Below are 24,389 nucleotides of genomic sequence, written 5' to 3' on the forward strand. Positions count from 1 at the left end.
GCAGAGTTGGGAACATAAAGTGAAACCTTCTGAAGACATGGTTTGAGGAAAGTTTTAAAGGATAACTAGAACTTTGACAAGTGGATTGTGTAGCACTTGCAGATATGTTAGTGCTAAAGGTGTGAAATGTCATTTTATCTTCAGGAACTCGAAGATTTTTTGTATAAGTGCAACAAAATATAGAACCTGGGAAGTATAGAGATGCATGGTGGCTCAGCGGTTGAGTGCCTGCCTTTGGCCCAGGGCATGATCCTGGAGTCCTGGGATGGAGTTCCACATCAGGCTCCCCACAGGGAGCCTGCTTCCCCATCTGCCTATGTCTCTGCCCCTCTTTCTGTGTCTCTCATGAATAAATAAATAAAATCTTTAAAAACAAAAAAAGAACCTGGGAAGTGTTGATAAATGAAATTATAAAGTTAAAAAGAGTCATGATGGGAAGAGTGTTGAGTGACATGCTAAGAATTTTTATCTTATTTTCTCTTTGGCTTTAGGTGTTAGGGAACCGTTGATAATTTTAATTAAGTGGTATGATAAGATTTTCCTTTTGGAGATCATTTGGCAGTATTGTCAAGAGAATTTGGATCTTCCCCCTGGCGTTCTTCCCTTGGTACTTTTCTTACTCTGGATAACTTCTCTGCATGATCTCTGCAGACTGGTGATTCCTAAATCTAAATCTGTTCCAAACTTCTCTCCTGTTTCTTCAAGCTTGTTAGTAGAGGAGATCCCTGGTGGCTCAGCAGTTCAGTGCCTGCCTTTGGCCCAGGGTGTGATCCTGGAGACCCAGGATCGAGTCCTGTGTCAAGCTCCCGGCATGGTGCCTGCTTCCCCCTCTGCCTGTGTGTCTCTGCCTCTCTCTCTCTGTCTATCCTGAATAAATAATAAAATCTTAAAAAAAAAACTTATTAGTAGAATTAATTGTTTCTCTGTCATTGGATGCAAATTTGGATTGTTTCTTGTCACTTTAGGTCACAAAAAATTTCAATTTATGATTTAGAATATTTATTCCTATGTATTTATAAACACATGTTTATACAAAAGCTTCTTCCTCTTCACCCAAACCCAAACTGCATGCTTGTGCCGCTTACTTCTACATTCCTGCCACTTGGAAGGGACCTTTTTTCACCTCCTCGCCAACTCAATAGGGTCTTCTGTAGGGAAGATGGGGAAAAGGGGAGAGATACAGAGGTAGAAGTTTTCATATTGGCTGATGCTATGGTAAGTAAGATGGTTTTGTTCTCTAGGCCTGGGGGCTATTTAAACTGACTCCGGTGTTGTTATTTACCTTAGCTATTGAAGATTTCACTGTGGGGTCCCTTTGATTTTACCTCCCTTGACCTGGGCTGTGATCTTTCTTTGAGCTGGACATTTCAGATCTCTCCTCAGCTCCTTTTCCCAGTGATAGCTACTGCTTCCTCCAGCCGGAATCCCCTTACCTTGGCAAATTACTCTTTCAAGTAGAGTCCCTTTTATAAATAAATTCAGGCAAACATTCCTACCGGAAATTCCACATCCTGTTCCTGAGGCTTACACATCTTTGATCTGCAGTCAGAGAAGACTGCGTAATTTACCTCTCTGATGATTCACTCTAGTCTGCTGCCACAGGTCCCCTTACCTTGCTCAGGTACTGGTCTTCATGAGTACATTTTCTGATATTTGACAAGCCATGTACTGGCTAAAGGATGACACTGTTCTCAGGCAAAATTCTGTGCCATAATCAAACCATAGGTCCATCACCTTAAAGAAGAATGATGCCCACGAGTTACAGATTCCATCAGTTTAACTTAGGTACTTATTTGTTGCTCATTGGAAAGACCATTAATGGGAATACCAAAGACAAAATATATCTGAATTTTTTCTCAGCTTATTGCTTTTATCACAAAACATATGAGACATTAAGAAAACTACACAGAATGTGAATTTATAGTTCACTGACTTGTTACAAAGCTAGCATCCATGTCATGCCCACCCAAGGCACAGAATGGAATATTGACAGCACTCCAGTTAAATTCCATTCAAACCCTTTCTGTCCGAGATCAGGTTATGATCTCTGGGTGGTGGGATCAAGCTGAGCTTGGAATCTGCTTGGGTTTCTATCTCCCTCTCCTTCTGCCCCTACTCACAATGCTTGTGTGCTCTCTCTCTAAAATAATGTGGTTTTTTTTTTTTTTGAACGCTGTCTTCCTCACCAAAGATAACCACTGTCCTGACTTCCAACACTGTAGTTCACATGTTTTGAACATAAATGGAATCTTACAGTATATTCTTTCAGTTTAGACTTCAAATTGTTAATATTTTTGATATTTGTTTATATTGATATATGTTTCTAGCTTGCTCATTTTTCAAAATGTATGCTTATCTCTTTTGTAATATACCACAATTTATTTACCCATTGTGATGTTGGACTTTTGTGCTATTTCCCTATTTTTGGCCTTTCTAAATGAACTGTCTTGTGCATTTTTCTTAATGCACATATACATATATTTTTGTTTTTTAAAAGATTTATTTATTTATTCATGAGAGACAGAGACACAGGGAGAGAAAAAGAGAGCAGTAGAGACATAGGCAGAGGGAGAAGCAGGCCCCTCACAGGAGCCCGATGCAGGACTCGATCCTGAATCCTGGAATCACGACCTGAGCCGAAGGTAGCCACCCAACCACTGAACCACCCAGACATCCCTATACATTTATTTTTGAACAGTACAAGCCTAGGAGTATTATTGCTGGGTTATATAGTATATGTATCTTCAAACTTAGTAGGTTTGCAGTTACCAATTTTTGGTAAAAAAAAAATATATAACTATTTTTGCATGATGATTGTACCAGTTTGTACTTTGGCCAGCATGTTCTTGCTTTTCCATGACTTTGCCAACACTTGGTGTTGTCATTTTAAAAAAAACTTACTCAGTTTTTAATTTTAATTTCAGTATAGTTAATGTAGAATGTTATATTAGTCTCAGATATACCATATAGTGTTTCAACAATTCTATACATTACTCAGTGCTCGTCATGATGTGTACTCTTAATCCCCATCACTTATTTCACATACCTTCCCCCAACTTCCCCTCTGGTAACCATCAGTTTATTGTCTATAGTTAAGAGTCTGTTCCTTGGTTTGTCTCTCTCTCTCTCTTTTTTCCTTTGTTCATTTGTTTTTTTCCCCTTAAATTCCACATATGAATGAAATCATAATGCTATTTGTCTTTCTCTGATTGACTTATTTCATGTAGTATTATACTCTTTAGTTCCATCAATGTCATTGCAAATGGCAAGATTTATTTCTTTTATATGGCTGAATAATATTCATTGTCTCTATATACCATATGTATGTCCATTGTGTGTGTGTGTGTATATATACATATACACACACACACACAATGCAATTGCTGGGTCGTAGGGCAGGTCTATTTTTAACTCTTTGAGGAACCTCCACACAGTTTTCCAGAGTGGCTGCACCAGTTCACATTCCCACCAACAGTGTAAGAGGGTTCCCTTTTCTCCGCATCCTCTCTAACATTTGTGGTTTCCTGCCTTGTTAATTTTCCCCATTCTCACTGGTGTGAGGTGGGATCTCATTGTGGTTTTGATTTGTATTTCCCTGATGGCCAGTGATGCAGAGCATTTTCTCATGTGCATGTTGGCCATGTCTATGTCTTCCTCTGTGAGATTTCTCTTCATGTCTTTTGCCCATTTCATGATTGGATTGTTTGTTTCTTTGGTGTTGAGTTTCATAAGTTCTTTATAGATCTTGGAAACTAGCCCTTTATCTTATACGTCATTTACAAATATCTTCTCCCATTCTGTAGGTTGTCTTTGAGTTTTGTTGACTGTATCCTTTGCTGTGCAAAAGCTTCTTATCTTGATGAAGTCCCAATAGTTCATTTTTGCTTTTGTTTCTTTTGCCTTTGTGGATGTATCTTGCAAGAAGTTACTGTGGCCGAGTTCAAAAAGTGTGTTGCCTGTGTTCTCCTCTAGGATTTTGATGGAATCTTGTCTCACATTTAGATCTTTCATCCATTTTGAGTTTATCTTTGTGTACGGTGAAAGAGAGTGGTCTAGTTTCATTCTTCTGCATGTGGATGTCCAATTTTCCCAGCACCATTTATTGAAGAGACTGTCTTCTTCCAGTGGATAGTCTTTCCTCCTTTATTGAATATTAGTTGACCATAAAGTTGAGGATCCACTTCTGGATTCTCTATTCTGTTCCATTGATCTATGTGTCTGTTTTTGTGCCAGTACCACACTGTCTTGATGACCACAGTTTTGTAGTACAACCTGAAATCTGGCATTGTGATGCCCCCAGCTATGGTTTTCTTTTTTAAAATTCCTTTCTTTTTAAATTTTATTTTATTTATTTATTCATGAGAGACACAGAGAGACAGAGACACAGGCAGAGGGAAAAGCAGGCTCCATGCAGGGAGCCCGATGTGGGACTCAATCGCAGGACCCTGGGATCACAACCTGAGCCAAAGGCAGACGCTCAACCACTGAGCAACTCAGGCATCACAGGTTTTCTATATATAGTATCAAGTCAACTGCAAATAGTGAAAGATTTACTTCTTTGTTATCAATGCAGATGCTTTTTATTCCTCTTTGTTGTCTGATTGCTGTGGCTGGAACTTCCAGTACTATGTTGAATCAAGTGGTGAAAGTGGACATCCCTGTCATGTTCCTGATCTTAGGAGGAAAGCTTTAAGTTTTTCACCATTGAGTATGATGTTAGCTGTGAGTTTTTCATCTATGGGCTTTATTGTGTTTAGTGTGTTCCCTTAAACCTACTTTGTTGAAGGTATTGTCATTTTTTAGAATCCTTTGGGTAGAGGACAAATTACAAACCTTGGTTTACATTAGCATTTTCCTAATATAATTAAGGTATTTACTTGTTTATTGGCTATTTGTACACCCTCTTTTTTCTCACTTTTTATTTTTAAATAATTTCAGATTTATAAAAAGTGGTGGGAAAGAAAGTGTAGGGACATTTTATGTACCTAGTTTCTCCCAGTGGTAACATTGTAACTATAGTACAGAATCAAAGCCAGGAAATTGACATTGGTATAATTACCAGAGTTCACTCATATTTCACCAACTTTATATACACTCATTTATGTGTGTGTATAATAATGTTATTGCATGTATAGATCATGTAACCACCTCCACAATTAAGATAGAATTATTCCATTACTATAAGACTTATTTACACTGTCCCTTTTAGACACACCTGGTTTTCCCCATCCTTAAACCACAGCAAACATCCTGAATTTGTTTTCTATGTCTGTTATTTTTTACTTTTGTGGAGCACCTATTCAAATATTTTTGTCTGTTTTCTGTCTTTTCTTGATTGTATGGATATAGTTGCATTTATAGCAAGTATCTTTTCCTGCTCTCTCGGTTGCATTTATATTTTCTTATTGGTATAATCTGATGAATAAAAGTTCTTGATTTTAATGTTATCTTAGTTATCATCTTTTTCTTTATTTTTAGTGCTTTCAACCTCTTGTTTCTCTTCTGTCAGATTATGAAAGTATTCCCCCTTCTTGTCACAGGTAGATCTATATAATCCACCTGCAATTTATTTTTGATGTGAAGTAGAGGTCAAATTTCATTTTTTACCTACATGCATATCTAATTGAGCCAGAACTTTATTGAAAAAACTTCTTCCCAAGGCCTTGTAATTTCACCTTTGTTATGAATCAAGTGACCGTATGTGTCAAGAGTTTGTTTCTGGGCTTTCTATGTCCATTGGTTAACTTGTCTATCCTTGCACCAGTTATGTACCATTGTATTTACTGTTGGTTTATATTTCTTAACATATGGCAGAGCAAATAGTTTCAACTTGTTCTTCATAAATGTCTTGGGTTTTAATATTGTTTTTCTTTCCCATATATATTTTAGAAGCATCTTTTGAAGTTATAAAAAGAAACTTGGAATTTTGATTGATAATACACTGAGTCTATAAATTTTTTAGGTGTGAATTGGCATTTCTGCAGTATTCAACCTTATAGTTTATGAATATAACATACTCTTCTGTTTAGATTTTTACTTTTTGATGTTTTATTGCTTTATCATAAGGTTTTTACCATCTCTTGGGAGATCTATTTCAAGATATTTGATATTTTTAATGCCACTATAAATAGTATCTTTTTAAAGTTTCATCCTTTGAGTGTTTGCTGCTATTATAAAGGAATATAAAGGGATGTTATATATTGATTTCTGTGTCTGGGAAACTTGCTAAATCAATTATTAATTCTAGTAATTTATCTCTTGATTCTTTAATATTTTCTGTATACATCATCAGACTATTTATAAATAAAAGTTCTGTTTCTTCCTTTCCAGTGCTTATACTGCTTGCCTGTATCCCTCTCCCTCCCGTCATCCCTCTCTCATATTTTCTTATATCACTACATGGTAGGACCTTTAGTACAATATTGAATAGAATTTATATTAGCAGGTCCTTATGTGCTGTTCCTGAGCAAATGGAAAGTCTTTAATGTTTTACCGATAAGTTGCTGTAGATATTTTGTGAATACACTTTATCTGAAGCTGAAGGAAGACTTTGGAAGTCCTTTCCTAGTCTTCCTTCTCCAAGAGTTTGTGTATGTGTGTGAAATGAATCAATACTTAATTTGTCAAATTATGTTTCTGCACCAGTAGAGATGAGTGTATCATTTTTCTTCCTTATTTTGTTAATGTGATGAGTTACACTGATTGATTTTCAAATCTTAAACCAATCTTTATTCCTGGCATAGCACCAACTTGGAATTCAAATATGATTCATTTTATACATTACTCGATTCAGTTTGTTGATCCTTTAAGATTTTTGCTTCTATGTCCATCAGTGAGATTGGCTTGTAATTTTCTGGATTTTAGCAAGCAACTTTTGTTTGCTTTACAAATTCTCTTACCTTCTTTTGGCCAAAGTGCTTCTCTTGTGGGATTTGCTGTTTGATTGATTGATTGATTTTTGGTATTTGCTGTTTTAGATGATCTAATCCTCCCTGTGCTCATGCACCCTTACATTACACACCCACACTCATGTCCAGTCAATTACCAACTCTGTCATCTGCACCTTTTAAATATGATATTACTTAGTTTTGTCATTCTTTTCATCCTATCAGCTCCTATACTAGTTCCGGATACTATTGTCACTTTCTTTGGTTATTTAAGTAATCCCCATAACGTTTTTCTGCCAAAAGTTTTGTTCCCTTCCATTTATCTTCTATAGTGCAGTCAGGATGAACTTTTAAAACCACAGATTCTATTATGCTTCATTTCTTCTCCAAAATTTTCAGTGACTCTGATTTTCTATGAACTCCTCCTATTAGCCATGTGTTCTGTCATGTCCAAGCATTGGCCCAATGCTGTTTTCTTTGCTGGTGACATTCCCATTAGTACACAATCTAAATATACCTCTGTACCATATCAGAGGACTTCAAAAAGGAGCATAGCTTGGCAAAATACTGGCTAGCCGGGAGACAGTGTATGGAAAGGTACAAAAGGCAGTTCAGGAGCTGATTTTTCACACTGTTTACTTTATCATGTATTTTATGCTTGGCTTGCCTTGTTTTGTGGAACCTGGCAGTGATTTCTTAAAGGGAATACATCATGCTGAACCCTTGTGCTCAGCTCTTGATAGCACAGTTTATGAGTCATATAAAAAGTGAAACCTCTTAAGTAAATAACCAGGGTAATAAGGAATTGTTGGGGGTGCTAGGGATGGCTAACCTGAATAAAGTGATACTTGAAGAATTGTCAGATAAAAGAGGAAATTGAAAATATTTTGTGTATATTGATGACTTCAAGGATATAAATAATTACAAATGTATAGATGTATTTAGGAAGCCAGAATTCATCTCCAAATTAGGAACAACTGTTTAAAGACCAGAACTGCTTCAGTATGGAAGGAACTGCCTCCCAAGATCCTGCTTCCTCTTATTTAATGTATTCAAGCAGTGGTTGGTCAATTATGTTAAGGGATTTTATATATTAGGGCAGCGGTTCCAAGACTCAGGTCATAACCAGACTAATTAAATCAGAGTCTCTGGGGATTGGACACAAGAATCAATGGTTTTTGAAGCTTCCCTTGATTCCAAAGTGCAGACAAGTTTGGGAAGGCCTACAGTAGAGGGAGGTTTCGACTCTTCAGGGGTTTTCCTGCATTGGGAGTGTCTTGAAGAAATGGGGGAAAAAAAAGCACAAATTTCTAAGCATTACCCTGTAGCTTCTCCATTAGCAGTGTTAATTGTTAGGTGGATGCAAGGAGTCTGTATGATGAACATTATTCCCAGATTATTACATTTTCTAACAGGATTTGGAAACCACTAGATTGTATGACTTTTTTTTAAAAAGGAGAATGCTTTATGCATTCATAATTCAGCAAGGTACCTGACAAGCTATTTGTGGGTTCTTTGTGGACAAAATATATAATATCAATTGAGACAACTGTGTAGGACATAGAATGGGTTTTGGATTCAAAGGTATCTGAATTCTATTCTAGTCCTGTTACTACCTATTTATTAGACTTAACAAAAATTTGCTTCCCCTCTCAAACTACACATCTTAAAATAGAGTACTAAACATTTTATAAATTAATTTTTTTAAATTTTTATTTATTTATGATAGTCACAGAGAGAGAGAGAGAGGCAGAGACACAGGCAGAGGGAGAAGCAGGCTCCATGCACCGGGAGCCCGATGTGGGATTCGATCCCGGGTCTCCAGGATCGCGCCCTGGGCCAAAGGCAGGCGCCAAACCGCTGCGCCACCCAGGGATCCCTATAAATTAATTTTAAAATTTAAATAAAGTTATTTATGGAAACTGTCAGGCTAGCATCATGTCTACATATATTGGGCTGTTCTCTAAATTCTGTAGTTCTGCGAATACTGAAATTAATGAGTGGTCATGGAGCGTGTATACATTTGATGAGTTTTGTGTATTTTCTCTTGATTTTTAGTTCTGATGTGCTGTGAATCACTGGTTTTAATATTCTGCTTTAATTCAGGTATTATATTTGGTATTTTTCAAGGCCATAAGGGTAAAGAATAATGCTTTTCACTTGCTCTTGCTTTTATGTGAAATACAATCCATCCCTAAATTTTTTTTTCAAAATTACATATTTCAGATAGGTTTTCTTAATTGTACTGTAAATAATGGGGGAGAATTAACTGTGTGCCTTTTTTTTAATCACAGGTTTACGAGAACTGTGTAATTATTTATTAAAATGGAAAACTGTGAAGAAAGAAGATAGCAGTTGGAGTTAAGATTTCTTGGTGAATATTTTGTTTTTGAGACATCAGCATTTAAAAACGATATGCTGATTTGGAAAGTCCCAGGAGTAAATTGCAAAGTTCATCTTTTCCATTAAATCAATGGACTTTTTAATCATTCCATGGACTTGATGAAGTTCGGAGATGGTGTGTGATGGGAAATGTGGCATGCCAGTGTTTTCCTAGTGATTGCATCTTGGATTAGTTTGCTGCTTTTTTGAAGAGATTCCATTTTGAAAAGCAAGAACCTAATGTGATGGATTTGTCTTCAGAGATGAACAGACATGGGAAGAATCCAGTGAGTCACAAGCTCGAAGATCAGAAGAAGGTAATACAAATAAATTTCCTTTTACTTGGTCTTTTTTGTTTATGCTTGGAGAGAATTTTGTAAATTGAAAATGAACGTGCTTTAGGAGATAAAATAACATGCTATTTCATGGAAATAAATCCTGCCATATAGCCAAGTGTAGCTATGGGTCTGGATTTCATTACCAGTTGGTGGTTTTATTTCTGAAGTCTTCTGAATTCATCCATCTAATGGGTTGGCAAAGGATTCTGTGGTGTTCTCTCAGTCCTGACTTTTAGAAATTCTAGTGACCTGGTGACCTCATGGAATAGTTTTCTGAAATTGAGGGTGAGGTATGAGTCATAGGTATTGCTGGAGTAATGGAGCAAGTTAGAGCTCTCCTAAAAGAGAACACCTGCCCTCCTGCCAATAGAAGGTGTAGGTGGCATTTGAAATTCTCCAATTTCATGTCCTTGGGGTACATCAACTTAAGCCTTCTCATTTTTACAGCTGGCCTGGAAGGAGAGTCATGAGAAAACTGTGAGCTTTGGTTTGACTCTTCATGTGTGATGTTGAAGGAACTAATGGAAAATACCAAAATAGGGCTGTGCTAATATTTTTTTAATGGAGTTAGAGAGGTTCTGAGTGAGAAGCTGGGAATTGAATATCAAGGTTTGCACTTAAACCTCATTTTTCTACCTTCTTGGAAATTGTTACCTGCTAAACTGCTGTACTATAGTGAGAACCATCTAGAGGGCACTTATCAGAAGGGTCAAAGATGGTGCCCAGGAGATAAATCCCACTCATAATGAAATATATTCTTTTATAGTGCTTTCATTGACTCCATTAGTACAGGAGAGGTGTGTGGGGATCCAGTAGCTAAGGCTCAAAAGCAAGGAATAATGTAATAATACAAAGGATATTTTTAGTTAGACCTGGATCTAAGTGGCGTAATTAAAGTTTGTTTTTACATCTGTCCTAGAAATTTGCTGACTAGTCATCTTATACTCCCATGAGACAACTATTTTGCAGTTTTGGTGGTAAGTTTAGAAGAGGTTTTATAGACAATAGCTTATTAATTTGCTCTGACATTTTGACATGTCTACTAGAAAAGGTACTACAGTGATCTCTTTGCATTAATCCAGACAAAAATGAGTGGGTTATTTGTGTCTAGTTTGGTTCATTCACTGGGTTTACCTGCAGTATAAGTAAATCTTGGAAATACTAAGTAGTGGAAAATCCAAGATGCCTGGAATCAATTTTGACTTCAATGTGGATATAAATTTCTGTTCAAATAAGTGTATTACCAAGAATGCTGTTGGTGTTTCAAGTGCATCAGTATTTTTTTCTTCTGATATTAAGGGTGTTAATCCAAAAGAGATGGCAAGATCAGTTTCTATCCAAAGCACTCTACAATTTCTTAACTACTGAGGAGCATTTTAATCATTTTCCTCTATCTACATTTTTTTAAATGTCCTTAATTCTGATGGGTGATTTGCTTACTGTATTGGATTGGTGAGGAGGGAAGTGGGTAATAGGTAAGCAATTAATATTACAGAATTCAGATTTTTGAAGGAAGTTCTTTGCTGGCAGGAAAGACAAGTCTGTTTGCAGGTGCTATCATTTTCTTTCCTGAATAAAAGATATTTTCTGCAAACACAGAAGGGATTGCAAGCTACAGAATGGAATGTACTCTTAAAATAATTCTGAAAATTCCTTGTATGGAACTTTTTTTTTTCCTTGTATGGAACTTTAAACAATGGTCTATAATGATGCTTAGTTTCCCAGGCCAGTTCACAAAGGACCGTTCAGCTCGTGTAGAATAGTGGTAGAATTTAGACAAACTACGGAGAGCCATGATTCTGTGGGAAAATTAAAGAGACCAGTGTGATGGTGTTGAATGAGAGGATCCCCATTTCATTGTTGGTTGGTAGGGAGATGGGGGAGGAAGGAACATTTTCAATGAGCATTATCAAGGGGAAAATGGGATTCTAATTATTTCCTGGCCACCCATTTGGTGTGAGTATTCACACGTGAGTAAGCCAGAACCTCAGATATTGATCAATCAATTGATCAGTTCTTAAGATTCAAATTTGCCAAGTGTCAGCAGGTATACCTAGTTTCAGTGACAGTGTTGTGAGTTTGTATTAAGGAGAAAAAGGAAACGTAACATCATGAATCTTCATAGACTGAGCTCTGAGCACGGCCCTGCCACCACACAATTGCCAGTAGAGATTATAAGAGCATTCATGTAATTACTTCAAGTGTTTGTAGTCCTTCATGATGAATTAATTTAACTGGCACAGCATTCCACATCAGTGAAATAAAACACACTTATTCCAACTCATGACTTAATCCAGAGGTGAAGCATCTTTTTGGTATTACTGAAAAATATGTTCTTCTCACAGTGTTTGGCATATGGTAGATATTTAAAGCAAGGTGAATTGAACTGACTTTAATATATGCTCCTATATTGAACACTGCACCACTGATTTTTTGTTCAGTCTGCAAAGAGCTCATTAGCTTTTGTTCTTGACTTAAAATACATGAATTTGTACTTAGTATGCTCTGCTTCCATGAGCATATGGGTTTGTGAGTATGGGTTCTACTGCAGTGAGTAGGTGAATGCTGGGGAGGAGATAATTTATGCAGGGCTGACTATACCAGGCACATGCTTGATCCTTTCTCATTTATGAAGAAAGTGTATTTCTACAAAGATAAAAGGTGCTTTTACCTTTGCTGTATCTCCTTAAGAGATTTGGTCCTGTAAAAATAGTGATCAGTTCCTCAGAAAAAATATACATATGTATAAAATAAGAAGATTATATATACCATTATTCAAAACTAAGGATTTCAAAAGTGTATGTGACTTCTTGGGCTTCTTTAAAATAATGCCCCATCGCCTGACTCAGTCTGGAAAACATACTTGAAAGTTCAAAGGTATCATATCCTCAAGTCCTATCTGAAGTACTCTTCATTACGGATAAACCAGAGATGTGGATCCTACAGGAGTCGAGGCTACTTCTAAGAATCTCAAATCAACTTGGATTAGTGTAGAGCTAGGTGAAATTCAACTCAACTTTTTGATTCCTATGATTTTTCTCAGTAGAATTTTCAGTTAGCATTGGCCCATAATCCCAGCTCTTGGCGTTCCATTTCTGGAATGTAGCAGATGGGAAAATTATTGTGGCATCTCGAAGCTCCTGAATGCCCATTAGGAGGTGTGTAATTTTTGAAAACTTGACCTTTTGACCCGTGTTTGCTCATTGATGCCAGTGAGTTTGTTATATTGCTTTCCACTGATTTTATTGCTTTGTGGGATTCTTTCTGCAAAAGTCCCTGGAACAGTGAAAGACCAGTAGGTACAAATGTCATTTCGGTTTAATTAATTGTGACCTTGAACTGAAAAGCAGAGCTCTGTAGGTTTTACGGTGAGTCTAATTACAGCAGTTTATGGTTCAGACAGCCCTGGGACACTGCTTTATTGCTCCATGAATATTTTGTGTATTAAACTAAAGCATTTGTCATAGTCAACAATTTACTAGGTACTGCTGGAAAGGATAGCAGGACACACATTTTGAAATTATGGCAATGAAATGTAATACATATTTAGTGGCATGTTGGAATGCTTTTGTTTCTCTATTCTTAAAGCAGAAAGGGATGACAGTATTATTGCACGTATGCAGAGATATTTACATTCATGGAAATATCTAAGATTGATGTCATCACAGTTCTTCAACTGCCTAAAGTCATGTCTTTTACATGTTAGTCAGCATTATTTTCACACTGCCTTGCAAAAACCTCCAGATAAAGTCTAACACATCATGTCTTCCTTAGTGATGGCAGTTATTTTAGAAGTAACACAATCAGGGTGTAGTGAATGAGAGAGCTTGAGATGTGGAAAACCATGTAAAATGAGAGATATGATTGTATTAATTAATGGAAGAGGGAGTGCTGATATGAAGAAAGCCTGTTATTTTGAGGGTGACCCCAGTGACACTGTGGACTTAAAATCAAGCTTATGTAGAGGGTTAGAGAAAGCATCATCTGCAAGTGACAGTGAGTGCTTCAACAGTGTCTCTCCACATAGGCTAGTTCTGTTTGTTTGTTTGTTTTTCAGTTGACATCAGACAGAAGAAGTGTGGTCCAGCTGAATAGCTGCATACACCTGTGTTAGGCTACTCCAGAAATTTAATGAAAACCTTACTTGTGATGGCCAATGCTTTCGGGAGTAAAAAAAATATATATATATTAGTTTAAATATAACCTAATTTTTCTTTTACTGGTTTTCCCTTTTTTGTGTGCTGATTCTTTTAGTTTAGACTACATTGGTTACATTTTCTTGTAGTGGTGGTATAATAGCATCGTGTAGGAGTCAAAAAGTGTATTGAGATTATCGACACAGACATTGAGAACTTGAAATTGTTTATGTTGGAAACTGATTAAAAATCTGTTTTCTTAAAAGAAAATATGAAGATAAGTCACTAAAGAAGAGAAGGCTTAGGATAGATCCAAGCTTTTCATTCTTTGATCTTCTTTAAGGATGGACTCATTATGTGGTACTTTATGTGTCTGAATCTTACTGACTTCTTTTTTGTTAGTGTTTGTGAGACATATTAAAAGGACCGTAAGGGAGGATGAGGTTTCTGAAGCCAAAATCACATCATTTATTAATCATCTGATTGTGAAGCACGACTTAGCTAATACGAATGGATTATCTGGGTGTTTCAACAAAATTGAATAGTCATCCAGTTACTGATTATCCAAACCTTTAATTTTTGAAATACATTGAGCAGCCATTCTGCAATGTTACTGTATAAATCTGGAATCCGTGTATGGACACAAATACAAATGTCATGTTCACAAAGAAACTAGTACTGGAAATGTGGGTACTGTGATACCAATTAAGATTGTCCCTAATTTCTCCCTTTGCCTCATTGTCTCTTATAAAAGGGTGCTGCAAACAACTATTTTCCAGCCACTTTACCTGGAGTTCTCTAAGGATGAATTAGATAAGGCGAGCTCTTTTTCTGCTGAGCAGTGATTGTAGAAACTTCCCTCTCAGATCTGGACTTGGATAGAGCTTCTTCTATCGTATCATAGGTAGTCCTTGAATAAGGACCTTCTGCCAGTTTATATGGCTACTTGCCTTTTTGATCCTGGCAGCATACATTTTCAATGTAAACACACTTGGGCTAAAAGGAAGAACTGGAAATAGATACAAGTGAATACTGTATATCATGCTTAATGGGTCTACTCCTTTGCTCTAAACTAGACCATGTTCCATTTCCTGGTGGTGGATTTTAGATGTCAACAGATATAATGACTGCATAATCTTCACAGAAATAGATACAACAGGCAGGCCCAAGATCCACGATACTTGAGTTGTGTGATACATATTTTGAGCATTTTGAAGGCAGAATTATTTGTAAATTACTATTATGGTTATTAGTTATCATTAATTATGATCTCAATGATAATAGTGACTTACAAGATAAAGGTTTAATAAGTTTTAATTCCTGTTTTTTCTTAAATCCTTTTTTCTGTCTTGATATTAACATGTGAGTTCTGACTTTTATCATTTCGTAAAGGAATGATGAGACTAATTTTTTCTTCTAGAGTATATTGGAAAAATGTCACCATATGCGTTGTAAAACCTTGGAATACACTAATACGCCAATTGCTTCTTTCCTTTCTATACAGATATTATTAGATTTTTATATATTTATATGTAAATAGAACATTTATATTTATACACACACAAGTTTTTTTTTTAATTTTTATTTATTTATGATAGTCACACAGAGAGAGAGAGAGGCAGAGAGTTAGGCAGAGGGAGAATCAGGCTTCATGCACCGGGAGCCCGACGTGGGATTCGATCCCGGGTCTCTAGGATTGCGCCCTGGGCCAAAGGCAGGCGCCAAACCGCTGTGCCACCCAGGGATCCCCCACACACAAGTTTTTAAAGCAGATGTTATAATAATGTGTGTCCTGTTTCAAATGGCCAGTCATGCCATATTCATTTCTCCTTAGGATTATGCTCCTAAGAGGGCTGGGGCTTTTTTCCATTTGACCATGTAAATATATACTTTTGAATATAGCACAATAATTTTAAAATAGTAGTTTAACCATATCCAGTTGCCTCCTTTGAGGTTCCAGGTAAGTATAAAAGGGTGGACTGAGATTCCACAAACCTTACTCTGGGGAGCTCTAAGTGGGCAAAAACCTGTGAATGCATGTAAAAATACCATTAAAGAGTGCTGAATGTCACAATTAGGGGGAGATAAAAAAAAGACTTTTGCATTTCCAAAGGCCAAAGGTTTGAGATTCATCACAAAATCATAGTCTGTCTCGGCACCAGAATGGAATGGGAAGCAAGAACAAGATGTTGTAGGCAGAGAAGCAGAGAAGAGTCTGAGGTGAGCTAGGAGTGGGCTGACAGGCCTGATTTGTTTCTGCATGCAGCAGGCTACCTGGCTGGTGTACAGAGCCATCTGACTTAATATCACTAGGGCAGGGTATACAGATTTTTTTGTGTGTTTTCCTTACACAGGGAGTGACTACATGTCTCCCAGACACCATATTCCGTGAGTATGTAATGCCTGTGATAAGCAGATTTAATGATATGTTATAAAAGCAGTGGGCATAAGAAATTCTCTTGATTTTATATGCAAATTTAGAAAATTTTAATGAGAAATAAGCAGACCATCAGATCTTCAGTGTGTTCTGAGGAACAGCAACCGTACTCTTGTCAGGGAATGTGAATGTGCAAGAAATGCAGAGCCTCAGGCCCCACACCAAGCCTACTGAATGAGAATGTGCGTTTTCACAAGATCCCAGGTGAATCTAATGCACAGCAGTGTTGGAGAAGCACCGCCTTAGAGATCATGCTTGAGAACTTCTTGGGATTAAGCTTTGGTTACCCACTGTTGCAATAAGATGCCCTTTATTTTCTATCTTCTGGTTCCTGTTTCCCCTCCTGACTTCTCTTCCATTTTTTTCTGGAATCATCAGCTAAATAAACTACTTGAATTGAATCATTGTTTCAGGGTCTACTCTGGTAGAAACCTAAACTAAGACATTCTGTATCTAGAGTTCTGGATTCCATGTAGTATATTTGTTTCAATCAGCTAGTGTTGGACTTCGTTAACACAGTTATTTGGAACTCAAGACTTCTTCACTCACAAAACACAATTATTGAATCTAGTGTTTGGAGTGGATTTTTATGTGAAATCTTCTTATTCATTTCTCTTTTCCTCTATGATTCCTTGCTGGGGAAGCTCTATATACACAAAACAATGTTTAAGTGGGAATGGAGGACTAGCGTTATAAGAAGAGGATGCATATAAATGCTCCTAAAATCTCCTAAAGGTAGATCTTCTCTGAGAAGCTGTAGTGCCTCAGTTCCAGAAGCCAAATCTGCATTTCCTGCTACCCTCAAAGCTGGAGTCACTGCTCCAGTGAACAGACTGGAAAATACTAGCCATGTTAGTTATGCAGATAGAGATGGACAGATAACCTGCCCACAGAGGAGGACCTTTTAGGGAATTTTATCACAAGTGAGCAATACAATGGGATAAAACCCTGTGATGCCCACGATCTTATCTTTAGTTGGAAGAAACACCCAATAATAAAACTTGTCTCAATGTTACACTCATGACCTCATCAATTAGGCTAGAGGGAGGATTAGTCTTTGGAAAGATCCAGTAAAAAGTAGTGCAGTAAATAGTTAAGAGCAAAGGATCTAGAATAAGACTGCCTGAGTTTGAATCTTGGCTTTGGCTCTTCCTAGAATTACTGAACTCCTATCTTTTCCTAGGATGTAAAGTTAATCACATGTGACTAGAGTTCAACCCCAGAGTCGGTCAGAAGAAAAGTCTAGGAGTTCAAAGACTTTATTTTTCATAGGATGGTAAGTTTGATAAACCAAAATATTTTCTGGGCATAGCATATTTAATAAATACAAAGGTATCCTCAACTTTTGGTACATTTTAAATAAACATTTACTTTCTAAACCCTAAATATTTAGGAAGAGTTTTGTTTCTATTTTCAAGAGGATAAAAAGAACATTAAATGCAGGAAAAATTCTCAGTTGACACAGACTTTATTTCTTTCATTTCCAACATGAGATTGAGAGCATTAAAATGTATATAACAAAGATATGTCATGAAGCACAGTAGTGTGTTAACTGTAGAGTCTAGTGGTAGGCATATAGGTGTTTACTGTACAATTCTTTGAACTTTTCTGTATGCCTGAAAATGCAAATAAATAAATAAATAAATAAAATAAATAAAAAATAAAATAAAAAAATACATTCCCCTATATTTTTAATTTATTTTTAGGGGAATGTATTAATATGAAGTGATGCTTCTTGGTATTTAGATTCTAGTAGCATATCTATAGTTTTTGTGCCTTACTTTCCTGCGCTTGACTCTCCTCCTCAAAGTAAGTCAGGGATCAGGAGAGCTTATGGGATTTTAGAGAGAGACTGACTCAGGACTGCTAGTACCAGTCTTTTAACTGCACGGGGTACTGTTGCAATTGGCCTGGGATCCGAAGCAGTGTTTCTTACAGGATATATATAGGAAATACACTCACAATTTTCCACCACTGGCTTAAAAATCAATTATAGGATCTATCCCCATATGTATTGAATTTCCTTGACTTAAAAATAAGTTTGGTTTTTCAATCACATGTATATTTCATAGAAGAGCACAATTATTGTGCTTCAATTTCAGCCTGGAGATGTCAGTTCCAAGCATTAACACAATAAAAGGAAATACCTGGATAGTTCAGTTGGTTAAAAATTCATTAAAAATGTGCAGTGTTACATTGCCTGTTTAGAAGCAATTCTTGCGAGCAATTTTGCATAATAGTTAAGTGTTTCCTTACTGTCCAATGGATGCACTTCTTGGCTAAGAATGTTCTACAAGTATATACAGAAGGCTCTACATATTGACTGCTATCTTCCAGTTAACTAATTAGATTTTGAGGTGTCATTTATTTGAGAGACAGAGATGGAGGCTAGTGGATTCAGGTTAGTAATAATTGCTGCTCTTAGTTGTATTATATATTGCATTGTAGCATAATATTTTGTCTGAAGATGGAAATGATCAATCTAAGAATCAAACACAGATTTAAAAGATCTGATGCTTTGGCTGACTTCAGTGTGTATTGGTGCATTTATGGAGTGCCTGCTAATGTTGTGTGGTAGGTAACAGTAATACACTTTACTGTGTTACCTGCTTCGCTAACGAGCGCATCCATTTATATCCATCACCTCCGCCTTGCATAACAGAGTGGGTTAGGCTCTAATATCTGAATAGCAAGTGATCTGTAGTTTACAAAGTACTTCTTGCATTTCTGTCCAACCTCACAACTCTGTCAGATTGTAGGTCCGATGCTTTTCACGTCCATTTTAGTGATCAACTAGTCCAAGATGGGAGAGCTCACCAGGTTGCATCTTTTTTATTTTGCAAATGGTTTGTGATTTTATTTTAAAATTTATCTCCCTATGTTTAGCATGTTTTCCATGTGCATGGAGAGTACTTATTTCTCAACATCTAATATATTAATGTATTGTTACAAATCTGTTTGAAAGAGATAAATCTACAAAAGACTCTGGTTGTGTTAAATTTTTATGCTACGCGAGTCCGATACACTTTTTTAGGCAAATGTTTTTCAAGAGCTCCTCCCAGGTGACTGAAAAAAATGTGAAAAATGAGAGCCCGGATTTGGGAAGCTGCAGTTCTTTGTTGGCTTTCAACTTGGTTTGGTCACATTAGATTTGTCACATTTGGGAACTTTCGTTCAAGGTTCCCCATCTATCTTATTAAAGGTGACGGATTTCATTAAGTCACATTAGGAAGCTTCATTTAATTGTTAGGAAAATATGTTGTAAGGAACATAGGTCACATTTAAATTTGATAGGCTACACAGAGGAAAATCATTGCCAGTCCACACAGGTAGGGTCACACTCCCTCTCAGGTTCTGTGCTTTGCCAGCTCATCAGCCACCAGATAACTCACAAAGCTTGGCTCCCTGGTCTTCTGGCTGTGCCAGTGACACATGTGAGTACACGCAGGTATGTAAGCCACTGTGCTCTCCTGTGGTGAGGCAGGATGTTCTCTTGGACTACGCTCAACGCTCAGAATTTGCTCACCATGGTGGAAATGGATGGGAAGTCGGGTCTGTCCCAGAGATAAGATTGCTAGCCATTTTAAGGCATATCCACATCATTTTTGAGGGAATATTTAAAAAGAAAATAAGATGGATATGTGCCCATCACTGCACTGAATTCATAGTACACTTGATTTATCTCATGCAAAATGAAGATGAGAATAGTGTTCTTTTTAAAATTTTTTTATTTTTTAAAGATTTTATTTATCCATTCATGAGAGACAAAGAGAGAGAGGCAGGCTCCGTGGAGGGAGCCAGACATGGGACTCCATCCCAGGACCTCAGGTTCACGCCTTGAGCCAAAGGCAGACACTCAACCACTGAGCCACCCAGGCGCCCTGAGAATAGTGTTCTATATAAAGTCATTTTGGTTTTCTACCTTAATGAATATATCTAAACAACGCTATAGTTACAAGTATTACATTTTCATAATGTTTGTGTTTTCACACCTGCTAATACCTCTAAGGTATTAATCCAAATGGGCACATATAGCTCTGAGGCAAGGCTGCCCCTTCCTAAGTGACTGAGAACACATGATTCGTTTTGCTGCTGGTAGTTAATTTTACACTTTATATTTTTATTTGTTAAAATTAGCTACTCTCCTTTGAAACTCTCACTGGCTGCTTGATTAAGCAACATTATTAGGTACAATGTAGTACTTTTACTTCATGCTGTCTCAGTAAGAAGGGCTTCTTTTAACAGTTGCTGGTATTGGCAAATCATAATACTTGCAAATAACAGATAAACAACACCTTGTATGGACTTGTTACTCTCTAATTAACACTGGGAAAGGATTTGGGGTTAAAATTGAAAAACAACATAATGTCCTAGTCTGCTTTGCTTTGTAAAATATTTGTATGTAATCATGAACTGATGCAGTGATTTCCACATTGCTTTGGGGGAAAAGTACAAAATAATGTTAAATAAAAATGTGCCTTCACATTTCTGTCCCACTTGCCATTTAAGCTATGTCTTTCATATCCGTTATCAGGTACCAAATCAGTGTTCTAGCTAAGTGTATGGTACCAAGACGATTTATGGAAAGAATCTTCAGATAAAGAGTATTAATGTAATTTCCTCCAGAAAGTGCTTCTCCATTCACGCCATCCTTGTGTTCTGTTGATTTTCTTTCTGGTTGTCCTTTCAGTATATCCTATGACCTGCAGAACTGCTTGCTTATTTACAGTCTGCCTCTATTAGCTTAAGGACACTGTCTGTCTTGGTCAACATTGTGTCAGAAACCTGTGATAGGAACTCGGGAACTGTGGCTATAGAACTAAGATGAAAAATCCATGTGAATCCATAAACAAACATTTATCCAGCCAAGGTTTAATGAGTACTTACCAAATTGGGCTGTCATTTTTTATAAAAAGGTACGGAAGAAAGATTTAAACACCCATCTTGCTCTAAAGCAGTTCTCAGGCTAGTAAATAGTTAAATAAGGAATTGGGAGGGACACCTGGGAAGCTCAAGGGTTGGGTGTCTGCCTTTGGCTTAGGGCATGATCCCTGAATCCGGATCAAGTCCTGCATCCATCCGCCTCCCTGTAGGGAATCTGCTTCTCCCTCTGCCTGTGTCTCTGTCTCTCTCTCTGTGTCTCTCATAAATGAATAAGTAGAATCCTTAAAAAAAGAAAATGGGAGAACTTTAACTCAAGAAAAGGGCTTTTTGATTGCAGTAAATGCTTATGAGTATTCTCTGTCTAAACATACTCTTGGATCTTTATTTTCCTCTATGAGGGAAGAGTGGAATTTTCTTTTTTAAAGATTTTTTTTGAGAGAGAGAGTGTGCATGGTGGGAAGGAGAAGAGTGAGAGAGGGAGAATCTCAAGCAGACTGTGCTGAGTGCAGGGCCAGATGTGGGGGCTCGATCCCATGACCCTGGGACCATGACCTGAGCTGAAATCAAGAGTTGGATGCTCGACTGACTACACCACCCAGGCACCCCAAGGGTAGAAATTTTGAAGCACGACTGTGCAGCATCCTTGATTTTCCACCGACTCTGAAGCCTTTCAGTTCTAAAAGGTGAGAGAAATTTCTATGATAATTGGACCATTTCTATTTAAGCAGTATCAGAAATGAAGGCTAACATTATTTAACATGTAAGGGTTGTTTTTACTAACAAATATAGGGTAAAAGGATAGTGTCATTTTATTTAAGTTTTGGAATGAATGTAAGTGCCCTTAACTAGCACATCTTAGCACAGACACTAGTATTAACTTCTTGAGTGGTATTCCAGAATTCTGATGGTATAGTTCAAAGGGGAGAGGGCCCACATCAGTCCTACATACTCATGCAAATAGAGATAAACTGTCTCCTCAGCCCATGCCATTGTCTTTTGCTGCCAGATGGTGCTGACAGGTGTTTCTTTAGAGCCTAACTGGTAATGCCAACCTGGTGTTGGTTCAGGATGTTCTCTGACTGAATATGATCTTGCTTCCTAGGGCTAAGCTGAACTGTACTTTTGCCACTGTACCTGCGGTATTCAGTGTTCCTCCTTTTCAGGTCACATACATACCCACCTTCCAGGCACCAGCTGGCACCAGGGACGCTGCATCAGATCTGTTTCCAGGAATTTCTTTATTCTCCAGGGATTGACCCCTAGACATAATTTTTGACTACAACTTCTCTTTTCTACCAAAAAACCACAATGTGTGTGGTTATACACCCTTTACCTGGGTAGTTGGCTTCTAGTAAAACTTCCTTGGACCCTAGAGTCGGTTTCAATGACTCCAAGGTAATTTCCAGCAACTCACATATTAAGGAAGAGAAAACACAAATATGAAAACTAAATTAAAATACTCTGTAATGAGCCATGCTACTATATACACTAGTCATTAGATTTGTTTTTTACTTAGCGCCTTAGTATCAAGCATGTCCATTCTCAGAAACTCTCTGTAATATTATAATTTATACTGACTGTCAACTTCTTGTACAAGAAGTCTTATTCTGTAAAATCTTATAATATCATTTGGCCAAAAACATTAAGATTCTTTCCTTGAAGAAAGACTTTATTTTCGGTAGTTAGGAGAGCACTTTCCTGGATAAGAAAATATAATTAGCCCTTTATATGCTTGTTTTATATGGCTAGATTCTTTCCAATCTTCAGAAAGACTAGGAGTCCATTAGAACACACTGTTGTTTTATTTTTTTCTCAGAGATAATGGGCTTTTCATACTCTTGTTTACAAACATAATTAAAAATAGGCTTTTGTGGAGAGGAACTTAATTGTAATAGAATGTTGATTAACCGAAGTGTTAGTTTTTTATACAAGTCTTAGAGAGCACCTGATACAAATTTAGGCTTAGTCCAAGAGAAAGTTCCGCTAGAGCAGCTACTACAAAGTAGAAAACAGAGATTAAAAATTATTTGAATGCTCTGTCTGTGCTTACTGATACAGTATCCACTAGCCACTGTAGCTATTACAATTTAAATTAATAAAAATTAAATAAGGAATTCAGTTCTTCAGTTGCAACAGCCGTATTTCAAGTGCTTGCTCAATCATTACATGTGACTAGTGGCTACCATGTTGGAAAGCACATTTACGTAATTATAGAAAGTTCTGTTGGACATTGCTACTGAAATACTGTCCTGGTTAGAATGCAATGTAGAATGGGAAGTTAGGGGAATCAAAATCAGTTAGAACAACGAAATTCAGAGGAACAAGAGCAGTCATGGAGAGCATTTTGTCTTCTTTTTAGTGCACAAAATTGGAATGGGAAACCATCATTGTCTCATGTTAAAGGGGCAATAACCTTTTTTCCTGCCATTAGTTTATTCAAATACAGTGTTTGAAAAGACCTTAAAAGTCAGACCAATTACCAAGTTATTATTTTAACTGTTTATATTGCTTATTTTTGCTTACATGGACTTAATCCAAAGCATCGTACTTTAAGAAGGAATATACATTGAGCAATGAGTGGGATAATCAGTTTTGCATTATATATAAAGAAAAAAATTTGAATTGTCATAGGCTATTATTCATAATAAATTGTTTGATAATAAACTTTCACTACTGAAGCAACATGAAGACTTTCCAAAAATGCTTTCCATGATCTCGTGGGAAACTAAATGCTGTTTCAAATCTTAGAACATGATAAGGTTTTCAGCCAACAAATGAATATCGGGGCAAAAGAACTGAGGTCAGAGAGAATCTTAAAGTACTTGCAAAAATACATGTAATATTCCTTATCAATTTTAGCAAATGATTTAACATCTTGTTTGTATCCATTTGTATTGCAGTTCAACTTATTTGTCATATATATTTTATTGTCTTCTTGCCAAATGATAAGGTCAACAAAACCATATGTTTCTTAAGCTCCTCTTGGACAGAGATTTTATTTTACTAAAGCTAGGACAAGGAAAATGTTACTCAGCAAGGACATCATTAGTTAAATTTGTGTTCTAGGCATTGTTGTTCCAAAATAGGTACTTTGGAAGCCCATTTTCTGTGAGGTCATATCAGATCATTTTTGGTACAAGACGTAAAACCAAAGGTGCCCCAGAAGAGCTTGATGAAACTTTATGTTCATTAAAAATGAAAAAATATCATAGAATTTAAATAATAATAAAAATAAGATACATGAATACTTAATTTACCAGCATTGTTAAGTCTTAGTAGACTGAATTGTGTGTTCCATGTAGTATTTACAGAATGATAAAGCCAA

The 24,389-nt window shown here is 36.8% G+C and overlaps 2 protein-coding genes across 2 annotated transcripts in view; both read left to right on the forward strand.

The window, feature by feature from the left end:
• Window positions 1-9,315, forward strand: part of LOC140594104 (uncharacterized) — a 236,750-nt gene extending 227,435 nt beyond the window's left edge. Inside the window, exon 3 of the mRNA XM_072722478.1 lies at window positions 9,182-9,315. Within this exon, the coding sequence (XP_072578579.1) occupies window positions 9,182-9,200 (19 nt within the window). The 3' untranslated portion in view covers window positions 9,201-9,315. The remainder of the gene's footprint in view (window positions 1-9,181) is intronic.
• The window catches only part of NAV3 (neuron navigator 3), a 595,667-nt gene continuing 580,459 nt past the window's right edge, over window positions 9,182-24,389 (forward strand). Inside the window, exon 1 of the mRNA XM_072724439.1 lies at window positions 9,182-9,586. Coding sequence (XP_072580540.1) covers window positions 9,515-9,586 — 72 coding nt within the window. The 5' untranslated portion in view covers window positions 9,182-9,514. The remainder of the gene's footprint in view (window positions 9,587-24,389) is intronic.

The sequence above is a fragment of the Vulpes vulpes genome, chromosome 10 (assembly GCF_048418805.1).
Source record: "Vulpes vulpes isolate BD-2025 chromosome 10, VulVul3, whole genome shotgun sequence".
Classification (NCBI taxonomy): Eukaryota; Metazoa; Chordata; class Mammalia; order Carnivora; family Canidae; genus Vulpes; species Vulpes vulpes.